We start from the raw sequence: 17462 nt of genomic DNA, 5'->3' as shown, positions 1-17462 counted from the left end.
AGCTGATTTGTTCAAATTCAAACAAAAATGTACAGATAATAAATAACAAAATAAAGTAACCCAAATGCCAAGAGTTGTCATAAGCGAACTTAACTCACTGTATGAAGATTTTCCTTTAGCATAAATACAAATAAATAGTTTTAATAGCTTACTGAAATACAAATGTTGATAACATTCTAAAACAATAATTCAATAAATGTGCAAAGAAAATGACATTTAGGTAAATTAAACAATAAAGAAACTGAAATGAAAAATACTAAACGTTCAAATCCAAAACCATTTAAAAGTTACAGAATCTAGGAAAGAGTGAGTGAGAATAGTTCGAGCAAAGGAAGGAGGGTCACATGAGGGAAGGTCACACTGTTGACGTCATAGCCTATTGGAGAAAAGAAGGAAGATACAACACAGTCAATAATACTATATACTGTATTATTCACTTCACAAAAATGATAGTATAGTTGTCATACCGAGGAGATGGCAATGAAGGAAAGATATCTTCTCATATAAGTGGGACGTCCAAAGTGTTTACCCGTAAAGGAAGTATCTTGTGAGAATTCATTGAGGTTTTTTAATGAGATAATGTGGGAAACCAAAATGTGGAAAGCACACATGAGCCCCGTATTCCAGAATCGGACGACACAGAGAAAAGCATGATCGTGAAAACAACATCGAGTAAATCCTAAAATCTTAAAGGCAGAAGAATGAACAGTTGTTAGATAGGATCATGCCATGGAAAGGTAGTACTAGTAGTAGTAGGTTTTATCCGCAATTATTGTTGAGAAAATTCCAATAATTTTAAACACGTTCTTCAGCAAAAAGAACGAAAGAAAGAAAAAGATACGCCGTTAAAAATGATATTGCAGAAAGTTTGTGCAGTAGAAATATGTTAGAAGTAAATCGTAAATGGACAAATTATGAACGTTTAGAATATGGATAGGCCTATTTGAGATGCTTTTAGCTGGAGGTAAAATTCCGTAGCTAGCGTAACTAATACCTTCCCTTTTTTACAAACAATCGCAGAATCGAATCTTAGTAACAAGTCATGGTTTGACACACAGGTGATAACATATTAACATAAATTATTATTACTATATTACTTCTTCGTGAGAACTGAATTCAATCGACTGAGAGTTTTCCATTTATTTCTGAAATGATAATATTATAATTAGTTAAACATATCTTAGCCTAGTCGATCTACACCCTAACATTTTAGTTTGAAATCATTAGTTTGAAAACTTTGAGTTTGGTAAACAGTTTACCAGTGTAGACCAGTTTGAAAACTTCGTCAAACTACAGAAAAATATTTTTTTTTAAGTTAGCCTAGGCTAAATGCATCTTCCTTCTTAACAAACTAGTTTTCCGATGTTTATGAACTTACTGAATAACAGTCATAAAATAAATAAATAATTGTTTAAAAATAGTCCTGTGATCCTACAGACTGGTAGCTTCTAGTAACTCTTGTAGAGAGACACCACAGACTTATCTACATACAGTAATTAAATTGATTTCTGAGCAATGTAAAAATATCATAAAAGTAAAGGCAGTATGCAACTATTTCAATAAAATTGTGAGAAAATTTAAAAATAACAAATAATATAAGTGCCATGAAAACCAATTAATTGAATTAGGGCACTCATTTACAATTGTTGAAATATAACATAGAAGTTGTAAACATTCGGAAAAGATAAGGTATAAATTATAAAGTTCTTAAACGTGAATTGCACCCAAGTTTTCCATTCACGCGTGAGCCACTACCACATGTAGGCAGTAAAAGAACCATGACTTATTATAACAAAAAGTGTTTAAAAAAAACAGAAAGTAGTTATATGTGTAAAATGCTTAGGATGAGCTTGCAGTCTGCTATAGAAAATATAAAGTATTACTACTTACTAAGTATAACTTTGATCTGTGGTTATGCTTGAACGAATTCTACAAAGCCGTCCGATGAATTGGTTTTATTGCTATTTAATTGTATTTTGGTGCTTTAAAAGATCATAATGTGTCTCATTTTTTACGAATATGAAATTTAAACCGGGCATCTAATTTTTAAAATTTATTTGATTGAAGTTAATGAAGGAATGCATGAGCGATAACCAAACGATTTAAAGAAAGACCGTATCGTTGCAAACTACTTTGTTACGTACACAAAATAAGAAATAACAAAATAAATAAAAACAAGAAATAATCCTACTTGTAACCGCTAATTTTGTAATATTCTTTTCTAGAGTACGTACTATTAGTTTCTAAATCACTATCGTGACATCTTATTATGGGCTTACAGTTGTTCAGATGGCAGTGATTCAACGGTGAATTTACACTCGCCTTGGTTGGGCTGATGTGAAATAATTTTGGGAATATGAACCTCTAGACCATCGCAAAATGCACTCTCAACTGTCTTTTTGGATTTTAAATAAGTAGCACGGGGTTCCCATTTTTATTATGGATAAGTAAAATGTTTTTGATATATTATTAGCAATCATCATGGTTACTCAATTATTATGATAAATAAAATTGTTACAATAGATTCACTCCTATATCTACAGTATACCACAATTGTATTTAATGATAAAACATAAATGAGAAATATTCTTTGTTATACTAATGAAGGAAGTAATCAATAAAATAAGTTTTACCAACGAGGAATTAATTAACATTATTTATTTATTCAAATTTCCGCCAATAACAAAAAACAAAATTTGAAAGGTGATGAAAGACAGGTGCCTCAACTATGTTAGTTGGTCAACCTGAAGCAAACACATAACATAATTACGATATACAACAATTACAACATTTTTGACAAACTGCTGACATTTTCGATATTGTAAATGTAAAAAATAAATATTTTATGATTGGATAGGACGATTCTGGTGTAAAATGCAGTTTGACATGCTGTTAATCTGTTAGACGTGGCTGTGAGTGTCAACCAATTCCCATATTTTTCCGTGTGTGTTAAAGATGTAATGCTCCCCTAAAATAAATATTTTTGTTGGACATGTTGGGCTGAGTAACAACAATTTGAAAACTAGAGCTGCTAGATTACTGGAAATTAGTAGGGCTCCTCGAGCATTGTTCTAGTGGAGGTCCAGTGTACATCTGGCTCGTGTGCACTTTAATAAATCCAATTCATCTTTCGAAAGAGTAAAGTGTTTTCATTCAGCACCTGTCATGGACAGACGGATAATCGCCGTTTGGTGGAAGCACTCGAAACGAAGAGGGGAGAAGAAAGTTATTCTATCTGTCGTTCATACCAATGTACAATGCATATCAGGCTACAAGACACAGGATATTCCTATACTCCATCTTCATTTACATTTAACAAGGGTATATGAGGAAAAGCAAAAGAGGAAACCCCAAAATGAGATGGAAAATAATATGAGGAAATATGAAAACAACTGATAAAAGAGAGAAGTAACATGAAGAGCTTTGGAGAGGGATGGGGATGTCCTACACTGGACTGCTAATTCCTGAAGAAGAACAAAAACAACAACTTCCATAAACAATAATATATTGCCAATATTGAAATAAGGTTTAAAGAAATAATAAAAAGGAAAAAAGATTTGTTTTTAAATAAAAAATCAGCTTAATGAAAATCAAGACAACCCAAAGAGACTATGGCTATAATATTGTAGGAAATGATCAAACAGATAATGATAGTCAGGTTTATATATAAATAGAAATTGAAAATCAAAAGGTATGATGGGAAGCAATTGCAAACTACTAAAAGAATTATTTGTGACTATGGCAACTGAGTATTTAAAGTTGTCTTTTAAACTGCCAACTGTGTGTTATATCTTCAACGCATTGTTATATATACCATAATTTAATTCGTAAGCATCATTAGCAATAATATTTCGGTTCGGGAACACCTGCAAGATACAATCGTAATGGTCTTTACATTATGCTGCTTATTATAACACATACCGGTAACGTGTATCCTGTCAAATGTTGACTGGTTTCATCGATTATAAATAATATTTCAATTTTTTTTATTATGTACGACGTTTTCTTAGATTATGTTCGTTATTTATTTGCTATGTTTTTGCATGGTATTCAGAAATCATTTATACAATCACACTTATAAACATTATTTGTATACTATAATATATTTATTTTATGACAATTACAAAGCTAGAATGAATGTTAAGGTACTAAAGTATAGTAAAATATTGACCATTTTGTCTATAGGTGATATAGAATATGCCATTTTAATAGTATCGATCTTACACAATTTTCAATGAAACTACGTACATTGCGTTGCATTTCTACTACACATATAGAATAGAGATTCCTCACAGTTTTTGTCTTTCCATTGCCCAATGTTATTGTTGACGTGGAGAAGCACGCAGTCTGCGGGTATCTGAAAGTTTGTCCCTCTGTTGTTCGGTTCTACATTACCCCAAGGTGAATAGTCGTCGTAACCAAGAGGTGTCCCGTCATTCCACACGAATCTCCCTTCAACTTTCTACAAATTATAGCCAGAGTAAATTGTCACATCGTCATAATTGATACAACCAAGTAAAAATTTGTGTATAACAATATTTGTGACAAAATATTGTTAACTTCAACTTACTAGGTCTGTGAGCCCAATCCATATGAACATATTTTTTCCATCTGTCATATTTATGGCCATTTCGCTGAGTTCCTCAGTTTTCAACATCGCTAAATCTGCCCCATAATTTATACACTTCTTTTCTGCCTCAAACCATGTCGTTCTGTCTTCAAATAACGCAAAACACCTTTCTTCAAACATCAGCCATGGTTCTGGACATGGTAAATCTGAATTTGACATATTTTAGAAAGTGTATATAACTATATAATTTTAAATCTGAATTATTAAAATTGTAAATTAATACAAATGGAAAGATAATAATACAAAAAGGAAACGTTTGGAGGATGAATCAATAGCAAAGATAGATAACAGTTTTATGAATGTGATAACCGAAAACAAAAGTATCGTGAAATAATCATCAATTAATATTGATGGCATTCAATTATCAGGGTAGACAATTATAAATATCTTGGTATACATATTGATAAATATTTAAGTTAGGATAACAAATAGCAAATGTTCGTAAAAAAAGCTTTAACTGGCATAATTATACTGCACTGTACATGTTTCAAAAAGGCAAACAGTTTATCCCAAAAACACACTTGTGTGAATGTCTATAACAGAATAGTTGTGTCACAATTTAATAATTGTATTTTTATTTGGTTTAACTGGGATAGTCTGTATTTTAAGTTTAATCGAAGATGGAGTTCATTTTATGTTAATCTGCCCTTTTTATAGAACTCACAAGAACGAAATATATCCTAAGTTTTATTGTACATTTTTTTGTAAGGTTAACCTAAAACTATTAATGACTAACAATAATTCAAGAGGTTTGGTTTTTTTATTTTTGTTTTTTTTTTGGCTCGCGAAAAGAGAAACAATTATTATGCAACGCATGCGTATGTATTTTACAGTGGCCGTATTCACCAATAACACTTAAGTAAGATTTTATCCTTAAATAGGCCTATAAAGTATTTTACTCACTTTAATAAATATCCAAGTTAATTAATAATTGAATTTAGATAGGAAATATTGTTAATGTGTGTGAATAATAATAATTATAATATAATAAAGATAATTAGTGTATACGGCCACTGAGGCCTTGAAATTATATCCATGAAAAGGGAATTGAATTAAATTGGATCATTACTGCATAAAAGGTACGAAATAACTAATTTGTATAAAATTAAAAAATCTTTCTAATTCTAGGAATTACTTGCAGTAATAACAATCATGATCATTCAATGTAGACAAAACGTTTCATGTTGTACCTACAGTATGTGTTTCATGTGATTTATAAAGATTTGAAATGGCAAAACAAAAAAGGTATTACAAAAATTAAATTACTCGATTACAAATATTTTCACCTAACATTATCCAGCTTTCGGAAGAAGAAATAATAAAGATCTTGACATATATATTAATGAGATCTACTGTACTATCTCAGCCGTATAAAATATTAATTTTGGTCACGAATAGAAATATTATCAAATGAGAGAGTAAACACAAGGAGCAAGAAGGCTTCAGAGCCTCTAACATATCCAATACTTGACTAACTGAGAAATCAAATAAGTACAGGTTTAATAATCTTTGCCTGGGGGTTTTTTAATTACGAAAGGCTTTCGACAATATAATTGGGCAGATGTTAGTCCGGAATAAGACGGCAACCATAGAAGACGTCGGGAATGGGAAGAGATAGGTGTAACAGTCGATCAAAAACGCATATCCATCTTTGATTTTCTGATGATATTATTCTTGTTAAAAAAGACATAAAAGAGCCCCACAGAAGGTAGGCAGGCCTCAAGATAATATAGAAAAACCTAAGGCAAAACCAACATCAATACAATCTGAAGGGTATCAGCAAATAACAACGTAATAAATAACGTATCCTGCTAACTATCTCTGAGAACAAGACAACATATTGACACGTAATGGTCACTGACATCTTAGGCCTAACTGACATAAACATAGGATGGCGAGATATGACATCAGTGAGTTTAGCGGCAATAATGGAAACAACTGGCTCAAAAGAGACTGCAAAGATTGAGAGAAGCCTGTTGAACCCACAAATGTGAAAAAACCACAAATGTGAAAACAACCACAAATGTGAAAACAACCACAAATGTGAAAACACATCACCCACAAATGTGAAAACACATCACCCACAAATGTAAAAACAGCGCCCACAAATGTGAAAACGATCATCGCCCACAACTGTGATAACGCCTACAAAAAAAGAAGACATTTTCGCCCACAAATGTGTAAAAAAAAAACCAATTCATATCAAATCTAGTGCTAGACCCAAACAATTGTGATACAAACTTAATATTTCACGAGTTAATTTCAATGTCTGTGTTTAAAGCCTATTTGTATACATTATATTGGGTTGATTCAATACTTTTGGGTGCATGATGCGTGGGTGATGCGTTTTTACATTTGTGGTTGTTTTCACATTTGTGGGTGATGCGGTTTCACATGCGTGGTTGTTTTCACATTTGTGGGTGATGCATTTTTACATTTGTGGTTGTTTTCTCATGTGTGGGCGTATTCACATTGTGAGTTCAACAATGCCTCCGCCCAGCAGTGGACTGAAACAGACTAGGACCGTTTGAAGGGGAAAAATGTTTTAATGTAGTATTTATTGCAGCACTGTTGATAGTTACGGAGTACATTTTTTTTTTGATGTAAAAGATAAATGTGTCATATTATACAAATTATGAATGTTTATGAGTGTAATGGTAAAAATAATGGCATGAGGTGAATGATGAAATGTTATATTTCAACGAGGCGAAGCCGAGTTGATATATAACCTTTTACCAAATGGCATTATTTTTACCATTACACAAATAAAACATTCGTTATTTGTTTTATATAACATCTAAATAGATTCCTGTCATTTGAATCAAATAAAAGGTAAGCCTAAGGCCTACATTTGATTCACATTGATTAAAACAGTATAGTAATAATATTAAATATAATATTTATATGGATTTTATAAACACACCTAATGTAGTGTTAATTATGTCAACAAACGACCAAACAATCCTAGGCCTAGCAAGGCTAAAACGCCTAGGCTTAATACTAACAGGCCTAGGCCTAGCTAGGCTGAAAGGCAACAGAAACTTCGACAGGCAACTGACGAAACTCAGTCATCTAGGCTAATTTTGTTTTTTCCAACGATTCCACGTCTTGTAGAGATGTTCCCATTAATTAATCAAAATACTACAAACGATCTAAAGCTAATTTAAATGCCTTTTTGATCTAAATTAATACATATGTATCTCTTCAAAAATGTACTTCCATCGCAAAACCAGAATGGAGCAGGTTGTCTGAGTTCAGTGTACTTTTTGTTATCATTTCAATTGGAGTTTAATAAATAAAATTATATAATTATATGCGTAAGATGTTGTACTTCAATATAATAAAACCAACTTATATCACACTAATAAAAAGTTAACACAAACTTATATATATATATAAATCCAAAGGCAAATTACTGAAAAAAATGACAATTCTGTGGGTATCAGTGGCTTGATCTTAATGGAGATACAAAATAAAAGCGAACAGCTAAATCAAAACGAGAAGTAAAACAGCCAGAAAAGTTAGCAGAGCTTTCGGGCAACACTAGCCCTTCATCAGTGCAATTCAAGTGAAGGAATTTGGATAACGTCATAGCAGGGAAGAGTTAAATTACAACTCTTCCCTGGTCATAGTATAAAGCTGGCAAGTGCTGCCTGGGTGGACAGGAATAAAAGAAATATAACAAAGGGCGACAGGGTGGAGTCTGAATAAGAGTAGAAAACAAAGAAGGTAGCTTGGTAGAGATATAAACAATTTTGGAATGAGACTAAAAAAACAGTTTAAATGGCGGTTAATATTGAAACTTAAATTTTGGTAGTCAATGGAATAATTTTACCGATCTGGGAGTATGTTCCTAATGTTAAGTCCAAAAGGTTTTGTGGTCTAAGTTGTAATTCCCAGTGGTTTTCCTTGTCTTTGCGAGTTGTGTCGCTCCATTTGACATCGTGGTCTATTGCAATAACTCTGAAATTTGCAATCGAGTGACCAGCTGAATTAAAATGTTCGGCTACAGGTTGATCAAGCTTTAATGTTTTGATAGCTGATCTGTGTTGTGTCATTCTCATACGGAGAGTGTTTTTTGTTTCTCCGACGTACTATTTGCCATAAATATTACAGTATATGAGATAAATAACGTTTTTGGTTAGACAATTAATTGATTGTCTTATCCGAAAAATGCGGCCAGTTTGGTTACTCTTAAATTTTTCAGAAGAATCAACCAACGAACAAGTTTTGCAAGATTTGCCGCGCGCAAAGGTGACTGCCAAAATTTTGGCTGTCATGAGAGTTAATTTCACTCTTAAATTTGGATCTGACTAATAATATTAGTATATTATATCACGAAGGTTGGGAGGTCTACGAAATTCAATAATGGGTGGTTCCGGAAAAACAGTCCTGAGACGTTCTGTGGACTGTAGAATGGGCATATGTTTCTCAATAATAGTCCGTAATTGAGGCAACCTAGGGTGATAGGTTGTGACCAATGGCACTCTGGTCGAATTTTTTGGCTGACGTGGTTTGTACGTCAGTGTTTGACATCGAGGAATATTTTTTGCTTTTTTTATAGCAGTTTCGATGTATTCCTTCTTGTAATTTCTATTCCAGAGATGTCCGGTTAGTTCTTCGGTACGATGTTGAAAATCTAAATCTAAAGAACAGATGCGTCTGATATATATATATATATATATATATATATATATATATATATATATATATATATATATATATATATATATATATATATATATATATATATATCCATTCTGCAGACAGTACTGTTTCGATCTTATTAGATCTCGTCAGTGCAGCTCAGGTTTCGAAATGAAATGTACCGCAGAACTGGCACAATATATAGGCTGAGCCAGGTATGCGGGACATGGTACACTGATTATGAACAAGAACAGTAACAACTCTTTTAGTGGTGTGGAGGTGAAACAACTTACCCCTATTAACACAGTTCGACGGTTCGAAAAAACTGAAACAGCTAAAACAATGTAATACAACCAACTCTATGATGATTTCTTTGATGAACATGTTTTTAATCAATTTACTAGTAGGAAAAAATCAACGTTTCTAGAAAACTAAGCTCAATAATCTTTATCGTGTCAATAACATCGACGATGTAATTCATTTTTAATACTCATCTCTTAGGCCTTACGGTGAAGATAAAAACATTTTTTCTTGTTCCTCATTAAGCATAATAAGTGAACTCTCTAGATTCATATACATAAAAATAAATTAATCACGTATTAAAAAGTTCCACGAAAATTTTCCTGACATTTTAAAGAAATCTTGATTTTAAAAGTATAAAAGAATATATTTTCGCTGTTGCCATTTTGTATCACATGACATCAGTTAAACCAATCATACGCGACGTTTAGGCAGCAGACGTCAAAATCACACGATGTAAACACGAAATGGCGTCCGACGAGGAAGGATCTTCTCGCTCAGACAAAGTAAAGTTGAAATGTTTTTTCCAAATTTACAAGCATTCAAATGAAATTATCAGTCCAATTACTGAGATTCGATGGTATAAAGTGTTGCTCTGTTCAAAGAGTTGGATAAAATTAGATGGATACGGCAAGGAAATCGCCATACATTTGACGGAGCTTCTTGGTATGTCTGATGAAGGTAAATCGTTTGACGATGTCGTACGCGAGCATCCAGGCTTAGGTTTTCATGCTACCTGTTACAGGCGATATACTGATACATCTCGACTAAAAAAGGTAATATTTGGTTTCGATTATTATCAGAATACTCTAAGAGTTAATAATATAGTTAAATGATACAGTATATAGGGTGCTACTGATCTATATATCTATAATATAGATAGGCCTAGATCTATATTGTGCCCTTAGAGTTTCTGTGCTTGGTTGTTGATTGGGCTTTCTACTACTGTAGTACCAGTACTACTACGTAGGCCTAGGCCCTAGGCCATATTATATTATACAGTATATATTATTCAGTAGGCTACACAATTAATTTTAGTTAAATACCAATATAGGCTCTATATTCTGGAAAGTGAGTAAAACGTAACTTTCTAAAACTCTTGTTGGTTTTTTGAATTTACATTTTTAATTTTTTTTTTTTATTTGCTTCAGTCTAAATCAGGGAAAAATTTCATTTGAAAATTTTGTTTAGCAAAATTGCTAATCAAACTGATTTTTTAGTCCAGAAACATAGTTTTGTATTGTATTTTTTGCTACACAATTGTAGAAATGTGTAGCAAAAAGGTTGTTTTGTATAGCTTTTTGCTATGCTACACTGGCGAAATTATTCCCTGTAAATGTTGAATTTTTAAACACCAAAATCTATAAAATATTAAAATATATTTTAATAATATTTATTATTTTTTACAGGGAATTGGAAAGTGTTTTTTTAACATATAAGCAAAGCTATAAGGTATTTTGCAGAGATGTAATTGATAAACGGTTACAGTATGGACAGGAGATACCAAGACTCGCAAAACTCCAAAAGCTTTTCATGAAATCAATTGAAAAAAACAGAAAATGTTTACTTGTCAACTATAAGGTAGGCTGTCGATCCCTTCTTAAAAACGATGAAATAATTGTAATATTTCTGAGATCCAGTTGCTGTAATAATTTCTTCATTGTATCTGTGTTACAATTAATTATAATCAATTAATCTGTTATTTATAAATCAGACGTGTTGAAGAAGAAGCTCAGGATGGATTATCCTAACCTAATTTTTCATTCACCCACAAGAAGGTTAGTTGCTTAGTGTGTTTATATTAAATGATTATTTCACCAGGGATAATTTAAAAAAAAATGTTTTTGTGGATTGGTCAAACTAAATATTTTGTTTATTTTTTCTTAATTAGAAATGAATCAGTTCTGGTGTACTTTAGCAATGTATCCCCTGGATTTGTGGCTGATCCATTTTTGTCATCAGGAAAAAGTACAACGGAGACAGATGAATCATCAGAGTATGACATAGATATTCCAACTACTTCTACAACACACGAAATCTCCACTGATGGTGACAATAGAGACAAACTAAGGACTCTATACTTTGCAGGTACGGTTAAAATACAATAACTTGTATATATTGGTTTATTTTTAAATAACAACAATAAATGTTATTGCATAATTAAGGAAATGCTGTGGATCAAAGAGGTGAAAGCTGTATGCACTCAAAAAACAAAACTGTTATGATAGTAAGTGGTGTCGATCATAAATGCTGTACACAATACAGTATATGCTTTATATAAATTTATTATTACTATGTTTCATTCATCGAATGCTATAAAATATACTTGCAGGTACGATAGTAAATAATGCCATCAAATCAAACAAAGGTATGCAGAGTGAATGGCCTCCAAGAGCAGCAGACATTAATGATGTTGACATATCTGAAATTGTGCCATATGAGTTGTTTAATCTAATCGCAAAGTGTGTTGGTGCTGCAGAAGATACTATACAAACTTCATTTTCAGATGTTACTGAAGAAACTCGAACGAAAATTTTATCGATATGCCAGGAAATCCTGTACCTTGGAAAGGAAGAAGGCAGACTCCAAAGTCACCTGCTCTAGGATTAACTGTTCGAGTGTGAATGAGATGAGTGTGAAAACAGGACAAGAGAAGAAGAAGAAGAACAAAAAGAAGACACACCAGACTATGGCATTGAAGATGATGAATTAGACTATGATGAATTGGACTATGAGGAATTAGACTATATGAGGAAGATGAATATGAAATATACTGTAGTTTATACGGTTTTGAATGCAACAAAATCATCATAAAAAGTAACTGTAATGTAATAGGCCTACACTATAACCAATGTGAAACACTACCATGGTTATGCAAACAGAAACTGTGAGCATGTGAATAAAAAAAAAGATTTAAAAAAAATGAAAACAAAATGGAAACCATGACAATATAAATAAATAATATAACCATGAGAATATAATAATAAAAACTGTAACCATGAGAATATAAATAAATAATGTAACCATGAGAATATAATAATAAAAACTGTAACCATGAGAATATAAATAAATAATGTAACCATGAGAATATAATAATAAAAACTGTAACCATGAGAATATAAATAAATAATGTAACCATGAGAATATAAAGAAAAATAGTAACTATGAGAATATAAAGAAATTGTGTAACCATTAAAAGAAATTGTGTAACCATGAGAATATGAAGAAAAATATTAACCATGAGAATAAATACAATTACATTGAAACAAAACAAATATTTGATGTTTGTATTTTATTTATTAATTTATATTTACTATTGCATTGGTGTTTATTACTAGGAATATGTGTTCTATATGTTTCACAGTTAAATCATATCAGTCACTATGTACATCCTACGGTATAAACTTAGCATTATTGCTGCTGTATTTCTACTGCTATTAATAGCCTACCTGTCGGGAGAAACCATTATACGAGCAGTTGAAGCCATTTGTAATTATAAATGTTTTAATATCGGGGGATAATTATTAACTCTAAATTTCAATTTTAGAGTTAATATAAATTTGTATTCACCAAATTTATTTAAAAAAATAAAGAATAAATCTATTTTGATAATAAATAACTTGCCTATATATTTCTTATAAACCGTGATAATAATAGTACAGTCTAGTTATAGTGCGCCACCAGTTGTTTCAGCCTCGCTATTTCGTAAGAAATCGTTGGCATATTTACCAACTTTAACGGTAATTTTCTACCAAACGCCAGGTATTTTTTTGTGGAACTTTTACTTTTTGTACTATTAGTATTTATTTAGAACAGTATATGTGGTAAAAAAGTATTATGCTTGATGAGGAACGGGATTGCTTTTCCAGGCATCATTTCAGCTTCGCCGTAAGGCCTATCTATTCTAAGATGTTTTAACGCATTTTAATTATTTAGATAAATCGCATAAACATAATTTTGAATTTTTTTTAAGGCAATATAAATAATTTATTATAATTCTTCTAGAGTCTGAGTTTTTACAAAACAACATCCGTATTATAGGCCTAATATACAATATTTACATATTCAATAAACAGGTATGAATCAACGCAAATGTCTTGTAAAATCCAAATCTTATTTTTCACTCATAATTATGTGACATTAAAATGGCATATTCAACGAAAACATTTTAAATAAAAAGTTTTTTCAGGGGCACAATATATCTCTTTATTCATTCATTCTGCTTTTATTCAATATTTCTCTTTGCAGTATATATAAAATAAAACTGAATTGCGAGAGATTTACATATAAAATTGGTACAAGCTTTCAAACATCAAAATTTACAACATTAAAAAGTTAAAAAGTTAAAAAAAATATTTTTAAAAAGGAGATATTACACATGGAAGAAACTGATGAAATTACTTACAGTATTACTTATTATTATTATTATTGTTGTGTTTATTTTGGTTTATTAATTAGTCTACACAGTGCTGGGAAACATGAGTTGTTGAATCTTTTAGTATTGCCATATATTTCACTTTGCTTCTTAGCATTCCTAAGTATCCTGCCACACGTTTCGCCTCTCAATTTAGGAAGTGCGTTAGGAACGATTTTGTTAAGATTTTTAGCAAAATCAAGAAGAATATCTTCTCTTCTTTGATCTAAAAATTTAAGATTAAGTAGTTTAATTGCTTGATCATAGGATGCATATTTTTGTCCGAGAATTATTCTACATGCGCGTTTCTGTATAGATTCAAGCTCCATGGATTGTGCTATGGTTAAAGCAGAGTGCCATACCGGACACGCATATTCAGTTACAGGTCTTATGTGGCTAATATACATTTGACGCAGATGGTTACAAGGCATTCCAAATCTTTTTAAACATGTCAACATATGTAATCTCTTACTGGCTCTATTAACAACATCGTGGATATGCATATTCCATTTCAGATCATTAGTGATCTGAACCCCAAGTAACTTTAAGCATTCAACATTGGTTATTTTTATATTATTTATCGTAAATGATTTAACAATGGGTTGAGATTTGGCAAAAGAAATGTTCATAAAGTTAGTTTTTTCAATATTAATTATCATATTATTGTCTTTGGTCCATTGTGATAGTTCGTTTAATTGATCTTGAACATTAGGCGGGGTTTTCTTGTTGTGAACTTCACATATTGACAAATCATCTACATACTTCCACCGATTTGGGAATTCTCTAAGCGAATTGTTAACCATTACTTGGAAAATTAAGGGACCCAGTTTCGTCCCCTGAGGAACTCCGCAAGTTATTCCTTGCCAGTTTTAAAAACCGCCATTGAGTTTCACTCTCTGTTTACGTTCGCTCAGAAAATCACAAATCCACGGCATCAATTCAGGTTGAACTCCAATATCAATTAACTTCTTGACAGCGATTGTATGATCAATTAGGTCAAACGCTTTACGAAAATCAACTGCAATAACCGTTGCTTCGTGTCCAGGTTTATCAAGACCTTGAAGTAAATAGTGTAACATGCTAGTAAGATAGTGACTTGTAGACGCTCCTGTGCGATTTCCAAATTGCATTTCGTCTAATTTAGGCGTGATCTTGGGTTTTATCCATGACGAGACAAAGTGTTCTAACATGCGTAAAAATTGTTGTAATGGATCTTTAGATCACAACATAACTAAAATACTGATGTAAGCTGTCATTAGCTGCCGTTAAGCTGATAGCTACTATACGTTGAAATGTGGCAGACTTCTACTTTCAAAACGAGGGCGAGTGGAACGGTTAGTGACGTATCGCAACTGACCAGCCAATCACATATCAGGAACCACGATTTGGATTCAAATAGGCCCGGTGATTAAGTGGAGATGACCTAACCATTTTATAGCCAATCACCAGACACTACAATTTAAATAAAAATCACACCGATAATTGGGGAGATCTATGCAAAACTACTGCTTTGTCATATATTTAAAACATTTTTGCAATGCACACCATCACACACCATAAAGTCATATATAATACATTTTCTTTCGGAACTTTCCGTAGTCAGATTTTGATGAAATTAAAAACAGTTTCTTTTATTTTTTATTTGGAGGGCGTGGTTGCTGACAAGTCCATTATGGTATGGAGTGTTCTAAGAACTTTTTACTTTTCGTATCTAAGCCATCCCTCTGAGTTGCACGGGCTCAGTTTATCCATGTAAGCGGCACTCATAGACTACTATTACTAGTATTACTACTACTATTAGTTTAGGTTTTCAGCGTTTTTCAAAGCTATGCAGATCATGAGGTCATTACATCCTGATGGTTCATCACCCGAATGTACTGAGGAACCCAAATTGATTTCTTTTTTTTATTTTGTGGCGCAAACACCACTTTTATTCACATTCATATTATCTCATGTCATTACATAAAATCATTATATTTAAATAGATTTCTAAAACTATCTGAAAAAATAAAGTGAGCATAGTCTGGTAGGTCCTGGTCAAAGGCCTCATAACAATCTTATCGTTTCATAGAAATGTGACGTCATCTGGGGAGTTCTCGTTTCCTCTTTGTCGGTAATTATAGTCTGCAACATCACACGTTTTAAATCATCTGTTCCCTGAAATAAACAACTAATAGTGTAATGAATTTTAAACAAACATACACAATTATGTAATATTAGAAACGGTTTATCACGGTCTCGGTATTTAACAACAATTCTTTCTTTTCCTTGTGTACATGTAGCAACTAAAAATGTATTGACAATACCCTTACCTGGAACAACCATATATCCCACCTTTGCAATAAACGTAATTCTTCTATTTTCCTTCTCTCCCGCACTAGATGTTTCCTTAAATTTTCCACTGCCCTTTTTCTTTACAACTCCTTATTCTTACCCACATCGATTAATGCATCACGGTGTGGGACTCAAGGCCTAGTCACATCTCTAAGATTAAGAAACTTCAAAATAGAGCTCTCCGAACTATTCTCCAAGTTCCTTAAACTACTCCTTCCCGTCAACTCTTTAACACCATTTCTACTCTTACTGTTTCTCAACGTGCTGACTACCAAATGGACTGTCTTGCCTATCGTGCCTCTAACAATCTCGCCTCAACTAACATCTGCCGTGGGCTTGCCAGAATTACTGCCAATGGTAGAATGTCTTCCCGGCAACTTTCCAGGGGTGATTTCGTTGTTGCAAGACCTCAATGTGAACTTGTTAAATATTCTTTTAATTATAAAGGACCTAAATACTATTTAAACGTTTCAATTAGAAATTGTAATACTTTTTCAAATTTTAAAAGTAAATTAAAGAATGTTATGTTTAATAATGACACATTTAAAATTTTTATCTTCCTTACCTTTTTACTTTTTTGTCTTTCAATTTACATTTATATATTTATACTTTATTGAATTTTAACTAATGTAATATATTTTTTACCTGTAATGTAGAGGGCCCTCAAAATCAGCTTCCGCTGGCTAGGTCACCCTCTTGAAATTGTGTTGAATAAATAAATAAGTGTACTTCCCACCTTGTGCAACTGTGAGGGTTTGAAACTGAAATACATTTGACCAGCCTTCGTTATTTTTGTATGTAAACCTTGATAATGAATTTATTAACGGAAATCATATGTCATATGTAGGTCCCTATCGATGGTTGCCATTATTTTATTCATTTTTCTTCTATCTATTATGCATATATGTAGGTTGATATAATTTTCCGATATGTCTTCTTAATACATTTTCATTTCTTCACCATTGCGCATTCTGACACATTTAGTTAGGCCTACATTTTATTTATTTAAATTAAACATTAATCAAAAGGCAAATTTCTAAAACAAATGACAATGTTGTGCGAATCATGACTGGATCTCAATAGAAATAGATTATATATTAGTTATTTCTCATAGAATAACTATATAACTAACTTGAA

At 32.0% G+C, this 17462-nt stretch overlaps 3 protein-coding genes across 3 annotated transcripts; 1 reads left to right on the top strand and 2 right to left on the bottom strand.

The window, feature by feature from the left end:
* Positions 1-9940: 9940 nt before the first annotated feature.
* On the top strand, positions 9941-12462 carry LOC140054490 (uncharacterized). Its single transcript, XM_072099495.1, has 4 exons — positions 9941-10353; positions 10987-11355; positions 11469-11665; positions 11910-12462. Exons 2-4 carry the CDS (start codon positions 11315-11317, stop codon positions 12179-12181), a joined length of 510 nt encoding a protein of 169 aa, XP_071955596.1. The 5' UTR covers positions 9941-10353; positions 10987-11314; the 3' UTR covers positions 12182-12462.
* A 1552-nt stretch (positions 12463-14014) lies between these two features.
* On the bottom strand, positions 14015-14794 carry LOC140055398 (uncharacterized). Its single transcript, XM_072100737.1, has one exon. It carries the CDS (start codon positions 14792-14794, stop codon positions 14015-14017), a length of 780 nt encoding a protein of 259 aa, XP_071956838.1.
* Positions 14795-14860: 66 nt separating this feature from the next.
* LOC140055397 (uncharacterized) lies at positions 14861-15181 on the bottom strand. The gene has a single exon (XM_072100736.1). It carries the CDS (start codon positions 15179-15181, stop codon positions 14861-14863), a length of 321 nt encoding a protein of 106 aa, XP_071956837.1.
* Between the last annotated feature and the right edge of the window lie 2281 nt (positions 15182-17462).

This window comes from Antedon mediterranea, chromosome 7 (genome assembly GCF_964355755.1).
Source record: "Antedon mediterranea chromosome 7, ecAntMedi1.1, whole genome shotgun sequence".
Taxonomy (NCBI): domain Eukaryota; kingdom Metazoa; phylum Echinodermata; class Crinoidea; order Comatulida; family Antedonidae; genus Antedon; species Antedon mediterranea.
The sequence above is the reverse complement of the archived record's forward strand: the minus strand, read 5'-3'. Positions and strand labels throughout refer to the sequence as shown.

Bases quoted from the DNA above. Each gene is read 5' to 3' on its own strand.
- LOC140054490 (XM_072099495.1), top strand. From the start codon at position 11,315: ATGGATTATCCTAACCTAATTTTTCATTCACCCACAAGAAG. The intron at 11,356-11,468 runs GTTAGTTGCTTA...TTTCTTAATTAG, and splicing joins TTTCATTCACCCACAAGAAG to AAATGAATCAGTTCTGGTGT. The intron at 11,666-11,909 runs GTACGGTTAAAA...ATATACTTGCAG, and splicing joins AAGGACTCTATACTTTGCAG to GTACGATAGTAAATAATGCC.
- LOC140055398 (XM_072100737.1), bottom strand. From the start codon at position 14,794: ATGGTTAACAATTCGCTTAGAGAATTCCCAAATCGGTGGAAGTATGTA.
- LOC140055397 (XM_072100736.1), bottom strand. From the start codon at position 15,181: ATGTTAGAACACTTTGTCTCGTCATGGATAAAACCCAAGATCACGCCT.